The following is a 15882-nucleotide window of genomic DNA, read 5'->3' as shown; positions in this document are numbered from 1 at the left end:
TATTAAGGACCATACCAGTGATGCAGCCAGTTAGAATGCCCTCCAAGGTGGGTCTGCAGAAATCACCTTATTTACATCATGATGCAACGTTCAGAAGGAAATATATCGGAGCAGAGTTCAGTCAAATCTGCTCCACCGTTTCATCATGGCTGATTTGTCACCCCTCTCAACCCCACTCCCCCGTCTTTGCCCCGTAACAGGATTATTACAATGCTTGAATTGTAAAATTAATGGAGAAATGTATTAACATAGAAACATAGCAAGTCTACAGAACAATACAGGCCCTTCAGCCCACAAAGTTGTGCCGAATGTGTCCCTACCTTAGAAGTTACTAGGCTCACCTAAAGCCCTCTATTTTACATTATTGATAAAGATGAAGGTTAAAGATTAGCTTTGCTTTGTCACACGTACATCGGAATGTCAAAGCAGTGACGTGCATCATTCGTGAGGACTGGGCCAGGGTCTCCACGCTTAGTGTGCCCAGAAGTGTAAACCCACGCATATCTGCAGAGACATACAACGTAGCCGGTCAGGAGCTGAGGGATTGAGACCTATAATATCGTTTTGAAACAGCCCACTGCCCCTGTAGTACCTCAGGACAGCCATCGTCATTCCAGGGCCCAAGTGAGCCTACAGCCTGCCTGGCCTGAACCATTATACTTCAGTGGCGCTGACACTAACAATCACCAGGTGCTTTGAGTGGCTGGTAAACCCATCTTCCAGCTATATTGGCCCCTCTCTCATTCCTCTATCACTTAGACCAGTCCACCGAGCCCTCCACTCCTTCCTGTCCCACCTAGAAAACAGTGCCTCATAGGCCAGAATGTTCATTGACTTCAGCTCGGCATTTAGAACGATCGTCCCTGAGAGGCTGGTGGGTAAACTGCCCTCCTTGAGTCTGTCTGTCTCTCTCTCGCTTGTGTGTGTCTCTCTCATGTCTCTCTCTGTCTCGTGTGTGTGTGTCTCATGTCTCTGTCTCGTGTGTGTGCGTGTGTGTCTCTCATGTCTCTGTATTGTGTGTGTGTGTCTCATGTCTCTGTCTCGTGTGTGTGTCTCTCATGTCTCTGTCTCGTGTGTGTGCGTGTGTGTCTCTCATGTCTCTGTATTGTGTGTGTGTGTCTCATGTCTCTGTATCGTGTGTGTGTCTCTCGCGTGTGTGTGTCTGTCGTCTGTCTCTGTCTCGTGTGTGTGTGTGTCTCACTTGTGTCTCGTGTCTCATGTTTGTGCCTCGTGTGTGTGTGTGTGTGTGTGTGTGTCTCTTGTGTGTTTGTCTCCCTCTCCCTCGTGTGTCTCGTGTGTGTGTGTGGCTCTCTCTCGTGTGTGTCTCTCTCTCGTGTCTCTCACTCGTGTGTTTGTCTCGTGTGTGTGTCTTGCATGTATGTGTCTCTTGTGTGTGTGTCTCACATGTATGTGTCTCTCGTGTGTGTGTGCGTCTCTCGTGTGTGTCTCTTGTGTGTTTGTCTCTCTCTCCCTCGTGTGTGTGTGTGCGTCTCTCGTGTGTTTGTCTCTCTCTCCCTCGTGTGTGTGTGTGTCTTGTATGTGTGTGTCTCTTTCTCGTGTCTCTCTCACTCGTGTGTGTGTGTGTGTGTGTCTCTGTCTCTCTCACTGGAAAGACCCCAGTCAGCCGAGTTGGCAGCAACATCTCAAGCTCCATCATGCTGAGCGCTGGTGCCCCCCACCCCCCCAGGGCTGTGTGCTCATCCCGTTGCTGTTTACGCTGCTGACTCGCGACTGCACTGCCAGATCCATCTCAAACCACACTCATCAAGTTCGCCGATGCCAAGTTGTCCTCGTCGGGGACAGTGGTGAGTCGCCAGACAGACAGGAGGGAGAGAGGCTCGTCAGATGGTGCCAAGCGTCTCAACGCGGACGAGACAAAAGAGGTGACTGGGCTGCAGGAAGGCTCAAGTCGCCCACACCGTGTTGCGCACCAGTGGATCTACCGCGGAGAGCGCGAGGTCCCTCGGTGTCACGTCACGGACAACCTTCTCGCTAGCCGAGCATGCACAGCGGCGCCTACCCTTCCTGGGGAGTCTGAGCTGTTCAGGCTTTTTTGGCCCCGTTCGCCAAACTTTCTAGAGGAGCAGCATGCCCAGTCTGGCTGTGTCAGTGTGTGGTCGGGAAGCAGCAGTGCCACAAGACCCTGCAGAGGACAATCAAAACTGCCCAGAGGATCAGCAGGGTCTTCCCCTTCTCCCACGTTTACCGGGAGCTTCGTTGGGGATCCCTGACCCCTTGCTTAATGATATTGGTCCGTTTCAGCGAATCCAGGAACTGGATCCCTGGAAACTGGATGAGGAAGACAGACCGCTAAGCTAGACAAGGCAGGCAAGAGTCATGGGAAAGAGGCAGGAATCAGGATTAGCCGCTATCCCATCAGGAGGTGATGTAGCAAACTCTGGCAACCATCTGACCCACTCCTGTTTCTGGGAATCGGGTTCTGTTTCACTGGCATGCGTTGTGAACCGGCTGGTGGCGCAGTGAAATCAGCGCCGGACTCCAGAGCGAAGGTTCCCGAGTTCGAATCCAGTCGGGCCGACCACACTTCCCATCCGTGCCGGGTCGAGCTTGTTTTTAAAAAAAAACACACACACACAACTGTGCTGTGAGAAGGATGTGAGGTCCACTCACAGAATCTTTCCTCCAAGACAACCACTTTGGGAAAATAAAAGTGGCCGCCGAGGCAGACGATACGTAGTGAAATTTGCTGCTTTGCAGCAGGAGAACATTGCAATACATAGTGATGATATAAAACTATAAAATTACAATAAGCACCTATTTAAAAAAAAATTAACCTTAATAGAGCAAAAAAAAAAATGGAGGAACTGTTCATGGGTTCAATTGTTCATTCAGAAATCTGATGGCAAAGCGGAAGAAGTTATTCCTAAAGCACTGAGTGTGTGCCTTCGGGCTCCTGTCCCACCTTCTAGATGCTAGCAATGAGGAGAGGGCATGTCCCGAGCGATGGACGCCGCCTTTCTGAAGCGTCATCATTTGAAGATGTCCTCGATGCCGGGGAGGCTGGTGCCCGCCACGGAGCTGGCCGAGTTCGCAACTCTCTGCTTCGTTTCTGTTGCGACTCAACTTTCTACATTTCCAGTGTGATGCTTTGAGGATGGTGGGTGCATATTTTCCACCAGATGATATTCAACTTGTATCACTGACATCGCTTGTCCAACTTCCATTTAAACCAGGTGTTCTAGACCTTTCTTTTAATGCCTTAGACCAATAGCATTAAGCAAGGGGGTCCGTGGACCCCAGGTTGGAGAACCCTCTGTATCATCTTTGATGACACAAAGGTCGGGGGTGTTGTGGACAGCGTGGAGGGTTGTCGGTTTCAACGGGACATCGGTAAGACGCAAAATTGGGCTGAGAAGTGGCAGATGCAGATCAACCCAGATAAATGTGAAGTGGTTCATTTTGGTAGATCAAATATGATGGCAGAATATTGTATTAATGGTAAGACTCTTGGCAGTCTGGAGGATCAGAGGGATCTTGGGGTCCGAGTCCACAGGACACTCAAAGCAGCTGCGCAGGTTGACTCTGTGATTAAGAAGGCATCTGGTGCATTGGCCTTCATCAATCATGGAATTGAATTTAGGAGCTGAGAGGTAACGTTGCAGCTATATAGGACCCTGGTCAGAACCCACTTGGAGTACCATGCTCAGTTCTGGTCGCCTCACTACAGGAAGGATGTGGAAGTCATAGAAAGAGTGTAGAGGAGATTTACAAGGATGTTGCCTGGATTGGGGAGCATGCCTTATGAGAATAGGTTGCGTGAACTTGGCCTTTTCTCCTTGGAGCGACGGAGGATGAGAGGTGATCTGACAGAGATGTACAAGATGGTGAGAGGCATTGATCGTGTGGATAGTCAGAGGCTTTTTCCCAGGGCTGAAATGGCTCTTACGAGAGGGCAGAGTTTTAAGGTGCTTGTGAGTAGGTACAGAGGAGATGTCAGGGGTAAGTTTTTTACTCAGAGAGTGGTGAGTGCGTGGAATGGGCTGCCCATGACGTAGGTGGAGGCGGATACGAGAGGGTCTTTTAAGAGACTCCTGGACAGGTACATGGAGCTCAGAAAAATAGCGGGCTATGGGTAACCCCAGGTAATTTCTAAAGTAAGGACATGTTCGGCACAGCTTTGTGGGCTGAAGGGCCTGTATCGTGCTGTAGGTTTTCTATGTTTCTATGGATAATAAACCCTAACCCTAACCCTAACCCTGAGTAATTTCTAAAGTAAGGACATGTTCGGCACAGCTTTGTGGGCCGAAGGGCCTGTATCGTGCTGTAGGTTTTCTATATTTCGAACTTTAATGAAAGGTATAACCATTGAAGACTTTGTCATGCAAAGGTGTGTGTGTGTGTTTTTTTATCTTGGCAGCTTATTATCTTCCTAAGGACAACAATGACTTTTACCAGTTCTGCTACGTCACTCAGAAGGGAGAGATTCGAGGAGCCAGCACACCCTTCGGGTTCCGGCTTGCAAACAGCGGCACGCCTGACCGTCTGGACAGCGATTCTGGTCAAGAGATGCTCGTCATCACCACGCAGGTGAGTCGTCTCTTTTCGCAGGTCCGCCCCCCCACCCCCCCCCCCCCCCCCGGTTGTCAGAGTACTCTACAGCGCACCAGCAGGCCTTTCGGCCCGTCTGGTCCTTGCCCGACCATTAATCTGCCTGGTCCCATCGACCCGCACCCAGACCGTTCCCCTCCCGGTTCAAGTGCTGACCCAAACTCCTCATAAATCAGGGGGCTTCCAACCTGGGGTCCACACCCCCCCTCCGGCTAATGGTGGGGGCCCACGGCATGAAAAGAAGTTTGGGAGCCCCCTATCTTTAATTGAGATCGTACCGGCATCCAGTGCTCCGCTGGCACCTCGGGGTGGGGTGGGGTCTGCCACGTTCATGGCAGCAAGAATGGCAACGGGGGGGTGGGGGGTACAGCTGAACGTTGTTCATTGAGGCATCGGCGCCAGACTTCGGGGCCAGAGGTCCCGAGTTCGAATCCAGCCGGCTCCCTTGCACGCTCTCCATCTGTGCTGGGCGTCGCGCCCTCGTATAATAAAAAACCAACAACCTGGAGAGGGATGGGCCCCGCCAGGTTTCAGGTGCCCAAGACACGCCGTATGACAAGCGATCACCAGAGAGATCGGTGCAAAAACATGACGGCGCCCTGACAACTCCGCCAGGAGTTAAGGGCGCGTGCGCGCACACACACATAATGTTATACACTGGGCAACCTGTCAGTGTGGGTGCCAGTTCAGTTGTCATGAATACTGATGGAAGCGAGACAGCGATACTCCGGGGCCAAGGTGCAGAAACACCATACCAGCCGTCACAACAAAACAACACACACACACACACACACTCACACTCACACTCACACTCACACTCACACTCACACTCACACTCACACACACTCACACTCACACTCACACTCACTCACACTTTCACACACACTTTCACACACACTCACACTTTCACACACACTCACACTTTCACACACACACACACTCACACACACACTCACACTTTCACACACACACTCACACACTCACTCACACACACACAGCCACACTCACTCACACATACAGACACACACACACTCACACTCACACACACTGACACACTCACACACACACTCACACTCACACACACACTCACACTCACACACACACTCACACTCACACACACAAACACACAAACACACACACACACACTCACACTCACACAGACACACACACACTCACGCACACACACGCACACACAGACACAGTCACACACGCGCGCTCACTCACTGACACGCGCTCACTCACTCACTCACTCAGACACAGACACACACACACACACTCACACACAGACACACACTCACTCACACACAGACACAGACACACACACACATACACACACTCACTCACTCACTCGCGCACACACACACTCACTCGCGCACACACACAGACACACACACTCACTCACTCGCACACACACACACTCGCGCACACACACACACTCGCGCACCCACACACTCACTCGCGCACACACACAGACACACACTCACACACACACAGACACACTCACACACACAGACACACACACACACACACACAGACACACACTCACTCACTCACTCGCGCACACACAGACACAGTCACAACAAAAGAAACACACGCACACTCACACACACAGACACAGTCACAACAAAAGAAACACACACACACAACAAAAGAAACACACGCACACACAGACACACACACACGCACACACAGACACACACACACACACACACAGAGACACACACACACACACACACAGAGACACACACACACACACACAGACACACACACAGAGACACACACACACACACACACACACACACAGAGACACACACACACACACACACACACACCCGCAGGCTCGAGGCGTGCTGCTCCCACCTCCAGGACAACAAGCCCGCGTGGACTATCAGTAAAATACAAAATATTATGTGCATATTATATTACGGTGGGGGGAGGGAAATTATGGACTCCTTCCAGACAGCAGCTGATGGCTGGCCTGGTAAAGTGATTACACTGACTGTGCCCAGTCAGTAGACGTAAACAAGATACCAACAGCACACCTTTATCGCCCATTGAGGCTCGTGGTGAGATTTGGTCCTTTCGGATTTGGTCGAAACGCCAGTGTCTCGCACTTTCCAGGGCAGATGGTGATCCAGCAAATAATTGTTTAAGTAATTTGGGGGACAGTAGGAACTGATTCCATATAGTGCTTTTGTGTACAAGGCCATCATGTAGGGGCAGAAACAGGAGAAACCCTGCAGGTGCTGGAAATCCAGAGCAATGCACACAAATTGCTGGAGGAACTCGGCAGACCAGACAGCGTCTATGGGAAAGAGTAAACGGTTGAGGTTTCGGGCCGAGACCCCTCATCAGAAGTGAGGTACAGGAGCAAAGTTGGGTCATTCAGCCCAACCAATCTGCTCTGCCTTTCCATTCCCCTCTCAACCCCAGTCACCTGCCTTCTCACCCCCCCCCCCCCATCCCCGTTCCCCTCCATGCACCGACCAGTCAAGAACCTCTGCCTTAAATATACCCAATGACTTGGCCTCCACAGCCGTCTGTGGCAACGAATTCCACAGATTCACCACCCTCTGGCTGAAGAAATGCCCCTGTATTCTCCCTGGGTGTCCCTGTATTCTGAGGTTGTGCCATCCTCTCCACAGCCACTCTACCGAGCCCTTCCAACATTTGACAGGTTTCAGTGATTTCCCCGCCCCTCGTGCTTGTGAATTCCAGTGAGTACAGGCCCAGAGCCATCAAATGCTCGTCGTATACAAGGCTTTCGATCCGGGAATCATTTCCCGAACCCTCTTCATTGTCAGCACACCCTCTGTTCGATGAGGGGCCCGAAACTCTCAATACTCCCAGTGAGGCCTCACCAGTGCCTTGTGAGGCCTCAGCATTACTTAGTCCTCTCAAACTGACTGCTAACGTCACACTTTCCTTCCTCACCACTGACTCGAGCTGCAAGTTAACCCTTCAGGGAATCCCTCACGAGGGCTCCCAAGTCCCTTTGCACCTACGATTATTTTTTTAAAAATTCTCTCACCGTTTAGAAAACAGTCTGTGCTTTTATTCCTTCTACCAAGGTGTATGGCGATACACTTCCCGACACCATATTCCATTTGCCACTTCTTTGCCCATTCTCCTAATCTGTCCAAGTCCTTCTGCAACCTCAACACCACCTGCCTCTCCCCCTCCCCCCTCACCTCCCTATCGTCGGCAAGCTCAGCCACAACGCACTGCCGTTTAAAGTGTATTCCCTCGCCTTGTCCTGTGGCAAGGGGGCGCAGCACTGTCAGCGGTGCGATCTGAGCCCTCGCGTGGATGTTAAAGAAGGACTAGTTCGAAGGAAAGCCAGGGGTCGTGCCTGTTGTCCCACTGCTGTGTGTAAATCCTCAGGAGAGATCCTGGAGGAGAAAGGGGCGACAAGGTGGCACGGCGCTCTACCGCGACCTGCGGTGATTAATCGGGCCTTCCGTTCCCGCGGCTGAGTTTGTACGATCTCCCCGAGAGCGCGTGGGTTTCCTCCGGGTTCCTCCCATGTCCCAAAGGCGAACGGGTTGGGGTCGGCGCCGGAGGTGCGGCAGACTCCCGCGCATCCTCGCTGATCTGATTTGACGCAGATGACGCGTTCCGCTGCCCTTCGGTGTACGTGTGGCGGGTAAATACAGTGTAGGGGCTTGATTTTGCAAGCATTTCCGTGTCTGTAATGATCTAAGAAATGGACACAAAAGGTGCTTGCTAAAAGGCTTCTTATTGTTCCAGTCCTGGAGTCACTTTGTGGACCATGCGGGATAAAGATGGCACAGCCTTTTCAATCCATCATAGGGTGCCGAATAGCCCCTTCTGGTAATCTGAGCCGCCCCTTGATTTAACCCTAGCCTAATCACAGTGACCAATTAACCTGTGTGTCTTTAGACTGTGGGAGGGGACCGGAGGAAACCCATGTGGTCACAGGGAGAACGTACAGACTCCACACAGACAGTAATACCATTAGATCTTGTTTAGCAGCCTTGTGAAAAGTCGTCTGAAAATTCAAGTGACAACATCCGCCCACTTTCCTTTGGCTATCTTGCCGGCTATTTAACCATATAACAATCACAGCACGGAAACAGGCCATCTCGGCCCTTCTAGTCCATGCTGAACTCTTACTCTCACCTAGTCCCACCGACCTGCACTCAGCCCATAACTTTCCATTCCTGTCCTATCCACATACCTATCCAATTTTACTTTAAATGACAATACCGAACCTGCCTCTACCACTTCTACTGGAAGCTCGTTCCACACAGCTACCACTCTCTGAATAAAGAAATTCCCCCTCGTGATACCCTTAAACTTTTGCCCCCTAACTCTCAACTCATGTCCTCTTGTTTGAATCTCCCCTACTGTCAATGGAAAAAGCCTATCCATGTCAACTCTATCTATCCCCCTCATAATTTTAAATACCTCTATCAAGTCCCCCCTCAACCTTCTACGCTCCAAAGAATAAAGACCTAACTTGTTCAACCTTTCCTTGTAACTCAGGTGCTGAAACCCAGATAACATTCTAGTAAATCTCCTCTGTACTCTCTATTTTGTTGACATCTTTCCTATAATTCGGTGACCAGAACTGTACATAATACTCCAAATTCAGCCTTACCAATGCCTTGTACAATTTTAACATTACATCCCAACTCCTATACTCAATGCTCTGATTTATAAAGGCCAGCATACCAAAAGCTTTCTTCACCACCCTATCCACATGAGATTCCACCTTCAGGGAACTCTGCACCATTATTCCTAAATCACTCTATTTCCTGTAAGAATTCCTCAGGGAAGACTTCCCGTTAAGGAAGCTGTGCTAATTTTAGCTTACTTTTATCATGTGCCTCCAAGTCCCTCAAAATCTCATTCTGAACAATGGACTCCCAATATCTTGCCAAATGGCCCGTAATTTCCTTTCTTGAACAGCGGAGTGACCTTGGCAGTTTTCAGCCCTCCAGAACCGTTCCAGAATCTAGCGATGCTTGAGAGATCGTTACTGATGCCTCCGCTGTCTCTTCAGCCACCCCCTTTCAGCACCCTGGGGGTGTATGTAGTCCAGCTGCTCCCCAGCTCACTCTCCACTCCCCCCCACCCCACCCTGCGGTAGGTCCGGCGTAGTTAGGGGGACCACGTTACGGAGCACGTCTGCCCCGTCCGCGAGAGCAGAACCTCCTGGTGCCCAACGTTTTGATTCCCGATCCATGCGGAAATCCTCTGCGTCGGTGAAGCCATTCTGAGGTAGGGGAGCAGCACCTTGTATTCCATCCAGGTAGCCTCCAACCTGATTCCTCCAATTAATGCACCCCTCCCCGTTCTTTAATTTCCTACTCCTGACCTGCCTCCTTCCCTTTCTCCCACGGTCCACTCTCCTCCCCTCTAAGATTTGTTCTCCAGCCCTTTGCCTTTTCCACCTGTCATCTCCCAGCTTCCTACTTAATCCCACCCCCCCTCACCCCTACCTGATTTCACCTATCACCTTCTGGCTTGGCCTCCTTCCCCTCCCTCCCTCCCTCCCCCCAACTTCTTATTCCGGCCTTTTTCCCCTTCCTTTCCAGTCCTTTTCCCCTTCCTTTCCAGTCCTGGTCTCAGCCCGAAACGGCTGTTTGTTCATCTGCATCGACACTGCCTGACCTACTGAGTTCCTCCAACATTTTGTGTGCGTCTATGCAGACTCTAGGCTTCCAGTGTCTGCAGAATTTCTGGTGGCCCCTTTATTAGGCACACCCATACACCTGCTCGTACATGCAAATATCTAATCAGCCAATCCAATCATGTGGCAGCAACTCAGGTGAACCTGTACACCTGCTAGTTCATGCAAATGTCTCATCTGCTAATCATGTGGCAGCAACTCAGGTGAACCTGTACACCTGCTCGTTCATGCAAATATCTCGTCAGCCAACCATGTGCCTGCAACGCAGTGCATAAGAGCATGTGGACACGGTCAAGAGGTTCAGTTGTTGTTCAGACCTGCCATCAGAATGGGGAGGAAGTGTGATGTAAGAAGTGACTTTGACTATGGAATGATTGTTGGTGCCAGACAGGGTGGTCTGAGTATCTCAGAAACTGCTGATCTCCTGGAATTTTCTCACGCGCAACAATTTCTAGGGTTTACGGAGAATGGTGTGGAAAAACCAATTTTTATTGGGAGCATTTTACTGCTTGCCTTTGTATGGTCATTTTCCCCCTGGTTGTTTGCGATCACGCTTAGTGCTCGTATCTCTCAGGGATGAGAACAGCAGTTCACTGGGTGTTGTGGGTACAAGGGACTTGTTCACTCGTAACCTTGGTGTTCCAGTTGTGTTCAACGTTCACTCCTTGCCTTCAGCCAGACCGGCCGTTCTCACCTCTGCAAACCCTCTATGCACCCGGCGGCCACTTTATGAGGTAACCCCTTGTACAACAGTCTCTGGAGCTTACAGAGAATAGTGCACGGATGGTTCCAGTCGGTGTCAGATGTCTTGTTAATGAGAGATGTTGGGGGAGGATGGCCAGGCTGACAAGAATGCGACAGCGACTCGAGTGGTAACAGCGTTGTGCAGAGAAGCATCTCTGAATGGATGGCACGTCGAACCTTGAAGTGGATGGGCTACAGCAGCAGAAGACGACAGACGTGCAGGAGTACACTCAGTGGCCACTTTGTTAGGTACAGGAGTGGAGCCCGGCCTGGTCTTCTGTTGCCGCTCCCAACCCTCTTCAGGGTTCGATGTGCTGTGTGTAATTGGAGCTACTGTCGCCTTCCTATCAGCTTGAACTGACCTCACTCGTTAACTGGGTTGCTTTTTTTTTGTTTTTCACACCATTCCCTGTAAATTCCAGAGATTGTGGTACGTGAAAATCCCCAGGAGATCAGCAGTTTCTGAGATACTCAAACCACCCCATCTGGCACCAACAATCATCCCACGGTCAAAGTCACGTTCCTTCCCCATTCTGATGTCTGGTCTGAACAACAACCGAACCTCTTGACCGTGCCTGCGTGCTCTTATGCACCGAGTTGCTGCCACATAATTGGCTGATTAGATATTTTCATTCATAAGTAGTGTACCTAATAAAATAGTCACAGAGTGTACATATTTTTTTAAAAAAACTATTGCAAAAGAGAGCAAAAATAGTGAGGTACTCATGTGATATTGGGAAAGGAGCCGGTCAGGATATCAGGAGCCTGCGGGGATGTCAGAGGAACCGGTTTAAGTTTTGAGGAGCTGATCTGGCTGCAGACAAGTATGGCTGCCGCTACTTGGAAGCGTGGAGGTTAGTGCAGTATTACTGTAGGAGATTGTCTCGGACATCCCTTTCGCGATCGCAAGGCTCTGTTCAACAGAGATAATGTAAGTTGCCGCAGGCTTATTATCCTTGTCTGGTGGTGGGACAGGCGATGTGGGAGCTGTGTAGCGAGAACTAGGCCTCAAGCCTGGGGCTTGCCTGCTGCTGCAGACCTGTCAGTGCTGCCCTCCTGTGTTCGAGTGCTGGAATGACAGTGTACCTCTGCCAGAAGACCATACCGTCGATTGCCAGGCATTGTTGCTGAGAATCGTGGACGATATATGTTCTTTTTTGAGTGAATGTTTCTTTGCTTGCTATTTTGAATGTTAGCTCCTCTGCCCCAGAGGAATGCTGGCTCACCCAGCTGTATCTGTGTACGGTTTGAATGATTTTAAACGATTTGACTTTCTGATTTGATGGTTTGGCAGTGGCAGCATCAAATAATCCCATTATCAACAGAGCGCAAACTGCCAACGTGTAGGCTGTAACCAGACTCTTGCAGTGAGTCAATTTGGTCTTCATCGTGAGATTGTTTATAAGCCCATAAGACACAGGAGCAGAATTAGGCCATTCAGCCCATCAAGTCTGCTCCGCCATTCCATCATGGCTGATTTGTTATCCCCCTCAACCCCACTCTCCTGTCTTCTGCCCGTTATCTTTGATGCCTTGACCAATAAAGAGCATATCGAGCTCCGCTTTAAATACACCCCATGACTTGGCCTCCACAGCCGTCTGTGGCAATGAATTCCACAGATTCACCTCCCTCCCGCTAAAGACATTCCTCTTCGTGTGTGTTTTAAACGGACGTCCCTCCAGTCTGAGTCAGTGCCCTCTGGTCCTAGACTCGCCGGCTTTTCATAATCATTACATCTTTTCACCCCCGCCCCCCCCCCCCACCCCCCACAAACACTGCTGAAGCTTGGCGGGCGGATTTTAAGAGCCGGTGGGAAGGGGGGGGGGGTGCTGGTTTATACTCTGATGTCTTCCAAGAGTTAGGTTAGAGTGCGGGGGTGCTGTTCTACCTGTACCTGGGAATGAATCAACGTTTGAAGTGGTTTAAATCAGTAATGCTGGCAACAGGAAGAGCTGTGACCCTGCGTACACTTTCTGTTGCTACGTGTTATCGGGCCTCCATTCAACGTGCAGCTCTCTCTGCAGTTCATCGCTGTTGCTTTTTTTTCTCCACCCCATGTCGTGGTTTCTCGTGCCCCACAAACGACCAGAAGACGCAGAAGATTCTTCAAGAAGTGTTAAACTTTAATTTGCAAATCAAAGCTGAGACAGTCATTGAGCTAGTCGCTGATTGCCCACCGATCCTTGTACATAGCATTTTTTATAGCAATCTCCTGGTTTAGTTGCATTAGCATATCCAATCGGTCTATAGTTGCGTAACACTAGTACATCCGCCACTATTGTTTCTACCCATTGACTTAATCATGTTCTAATCTACATCTCTTAGCTACCTCTCATTAACACACCATTATCTTCTTATTTGGCTACATTCTTAAGTCACTGATGTGTTCAATAGTACAGAGACAATACAGAGGTTTCATTCTCCTACTAAATTGGATACATACACAGCAAATAGCAAATACAAAGCTGACTGAAACAAAAAAAGGGGCAAAAGTGGGTGGTCTTCGGCCCGGCCCACTGCTCAGCGTAACCGTGGCTTGTCTGCCCCACGTCTCATCAGCTTTGCTCTCTCAGTTCCCCAAAACTCACGGTTTCCTCTCTCTCAGTCCCCCAAAACACCCGGTTTCCTCTCTCAGTCCCCCAAAACTCCCGGTTTCCTCTCTCTCAGTCCCCCAAAACTCCCAGTTTCCCCTCTCTCTCTCAGTCCCCCAAAACTCCCGGTTTCCTCTCTCTCAGTCCCCGAAAACTCCCGGTTTCCCCTCTCTCTCATCCCCCAAAACTCCCGGTTTCCCCTCTCTCAGTCCCCCAAAACTCCCAGTTTCCTCTCTCTCTCAGTCCCCCAAAACTCCCGGTTTCCTCTCTCTCAGTCCCCCAAAACTCCCGGTTTCCCCTCTCTCAGTCCCCCAAAACTCCCGGTTTCCTCTCTCTCAGTCCCCCAAAACTCCCGGTTTCCTCTCTCTCTCAGTCCCCCAAAACTCCCAGTTTCCTCTCTCTCTCAGTCCCCCAGAACTCCCGGTTTCCTCTCTCTCAGTCCCCCAAAACTCCCGGTTTCCCCTCTCTCAGTCCCCCAAAACTCCCGGTTTCCCCTCTCTCAGTCCCCCAAAACTCCCGGTTTCCTCTCTCTCAGTCCCCCAAAACTCCCGGTTTCCTCTCTCTCAGTCCCCCAAAACTCCCGGTTTCCCCTCTCTCAGTCCCCCAAAACTCCCGGTTTCCCCTCTCTCAGTCCCCCCAAAACTCCCGGTTTCCCCTCTCTCAGTCCCCCCAAAACTCCCGGTTTCCCCTCTCTCAGTCCCCAAAACTCCCGGTTTCCTCTCTCTCAGTCCCCCAAAACTCCCGGTTTCCCCTCTCTCAGTCCCCCAAAACTCCCGGTTTCCCCTCTCTCAGTCCCCCAAAACTCCTGGTTTCCCCTCTCTCAGTCCCCCCAAAACTCCCGGTTTCCCCTCTCTCAGTCCCCAAAACTCCCGGTTTCCTCTCTCTCTCAGTCCCCCAAAACTCCCAGTTTCCCCTCTCTGTCAGTCCCCCAGAACTTTTAAAAGAGGCTTTTAAAAGACCCTATTGTATCCACCTCTCCCAACTTCACTGGCAGTGCATTCCATGTACCCATCGCTGTTGTGTGGAAAAACTTACCTCTGACATCCCCCTAGTACCTGCTTCCAAGCACCTTAAAACTATGCCCCCTTGTGTTAGCCATTTCAGCCCTGGGAAAAAGCCTCTGGCTATCCACACGATCAATGCCTCTCAGCATCTTATACACATCAGGTCACCTCTCATCCTCTGTTGCTCCAAGGAGAAAAGGCCGAGTTCACTCAACCTGTTCTCATATTCTCCCCAATCCAGGCAACGTCCTTGTAAATCTCCTCTGCACTCTCTCTATAGTATCCACATCCTTCCTGTAGTGAGGCGACCAGAACTGAACACAGTACTCCAAGTGGGGGTTGACCGAGGTCTTGTGTAGCTGTAACATTACCTCACGGCACTTGAACTCAATCCCATGGTTGATGAAGGCCTTCTTAACAACACTGTCAACCTGTGCAGCTGCTTTGAGTGCCCTATGGACACAGACTCCAAGATCTCTCTGATCCTCCACACTGCCAAGACTGAGGACCTGAGTTATGGGGAAAGATTAAATTGGGTTAAGACTTTATTCCCTGTGATAGGAGAGTGAAAGGAGATGTGATAGCAGTATAACCATATAACAATTACAGCATGGAAACAGGCCATTTCAGCCCTTGTAGTCCATGCCGAACGCTTACTCTCACCTAGTCCCACCCACCTGCACTCAGCCCATAACCCTCCATTCCTTTCCTGTCCATATACCTATCCAATTTTTCTTTAAATGACAATACCGAACCTGCCTCTACCACTTCTACTGGAAGCTCATTCCACACAGCTACCACTCTCTGAGTAAAGAAGTTACCCCTCGTGTTACCCTTAAACTTTTGCCTCCTAACTCTCAACTCATGTCCTCTTGTCTGAGTCTCCCCAACTCTCGATGGAAAAAGCCTATCCACGTCAACTCTATCTAGCCCCCTCATAATTTTAAACTCTTCTATCAAGTCCCCCCTCAACCTTCTACTCTCCAAAGAATAAAGACCTAACTTGTTCAACCTTTCTCTGTAACAGGTGCTGAAACCCAGGTAACATTTTAGTAAATCTCCTCTGTACTCTCTCTATTTTGTTGACATCTTTCCTATAATTTGGTGACCAGAACTGTACACAATACTCCAAATTCAGCCTTACCAATGCCTTGTACAATTTTAACATTACATCCCAACTCCTATACTCAATGCTCTGATTTATAAAGGCCAGCATACCAAAAGCTTTCTTCACCACCCTATCCACATGAGATTCCACCTTCAGGGAACTCTGCACCATTATTCCTAGATCACTCTGTTCTACTGCATTCCTCAA

At 50.2% G+C, this 15882-nt stretch overlaps 1 protein-coding gene across 3 annotated transcripts in view; it reads left to right on the top strand.

Moving 5' to 3' along the window:
* Positions 1 to 15882, top strand: part of LOC132385643 (tax1-binding protein 1 homolog B-like) — a 132617-nt gene that overhangs the window by 27858 nt on the left and 88877 nt on the right. For all 3 annotated transcript variants that reach the window (XM_059957830.1, XM_059957829.1, XM_059957828.1), the window contains exon 5: positions 4379 to 4548. In XM_059957830.1, coding sequence (XP_059813813.1) covers positions 4379 to 4548 — 170 coding nt within the window. The remainder of the gene's footprint in view (positions 1 to 4378; positions 4549 to 15882) is intronic.

The sequence above is a fragment of the Hypanus sabinus genome (assembly GCF_030144855.1).
Source record: "Hypanus sabinus isolate sHypSab1 chromosome X1 unlocalized genomic scaffold, sHypSab1.hap1 SUPER_X1_unloc_3, whole genome shotgun sequence".
NCBI lineage: Eukaryota > Metazoa > Chordata > Chondrichthyes > Myliobatiformes > Dasyatidae > Hypanus > Hypanus sabinus.
Note: the sequence above shows the minus strand (reverse complement) of the source record. Positions and strands in the feature narration are given on the sequence as shown.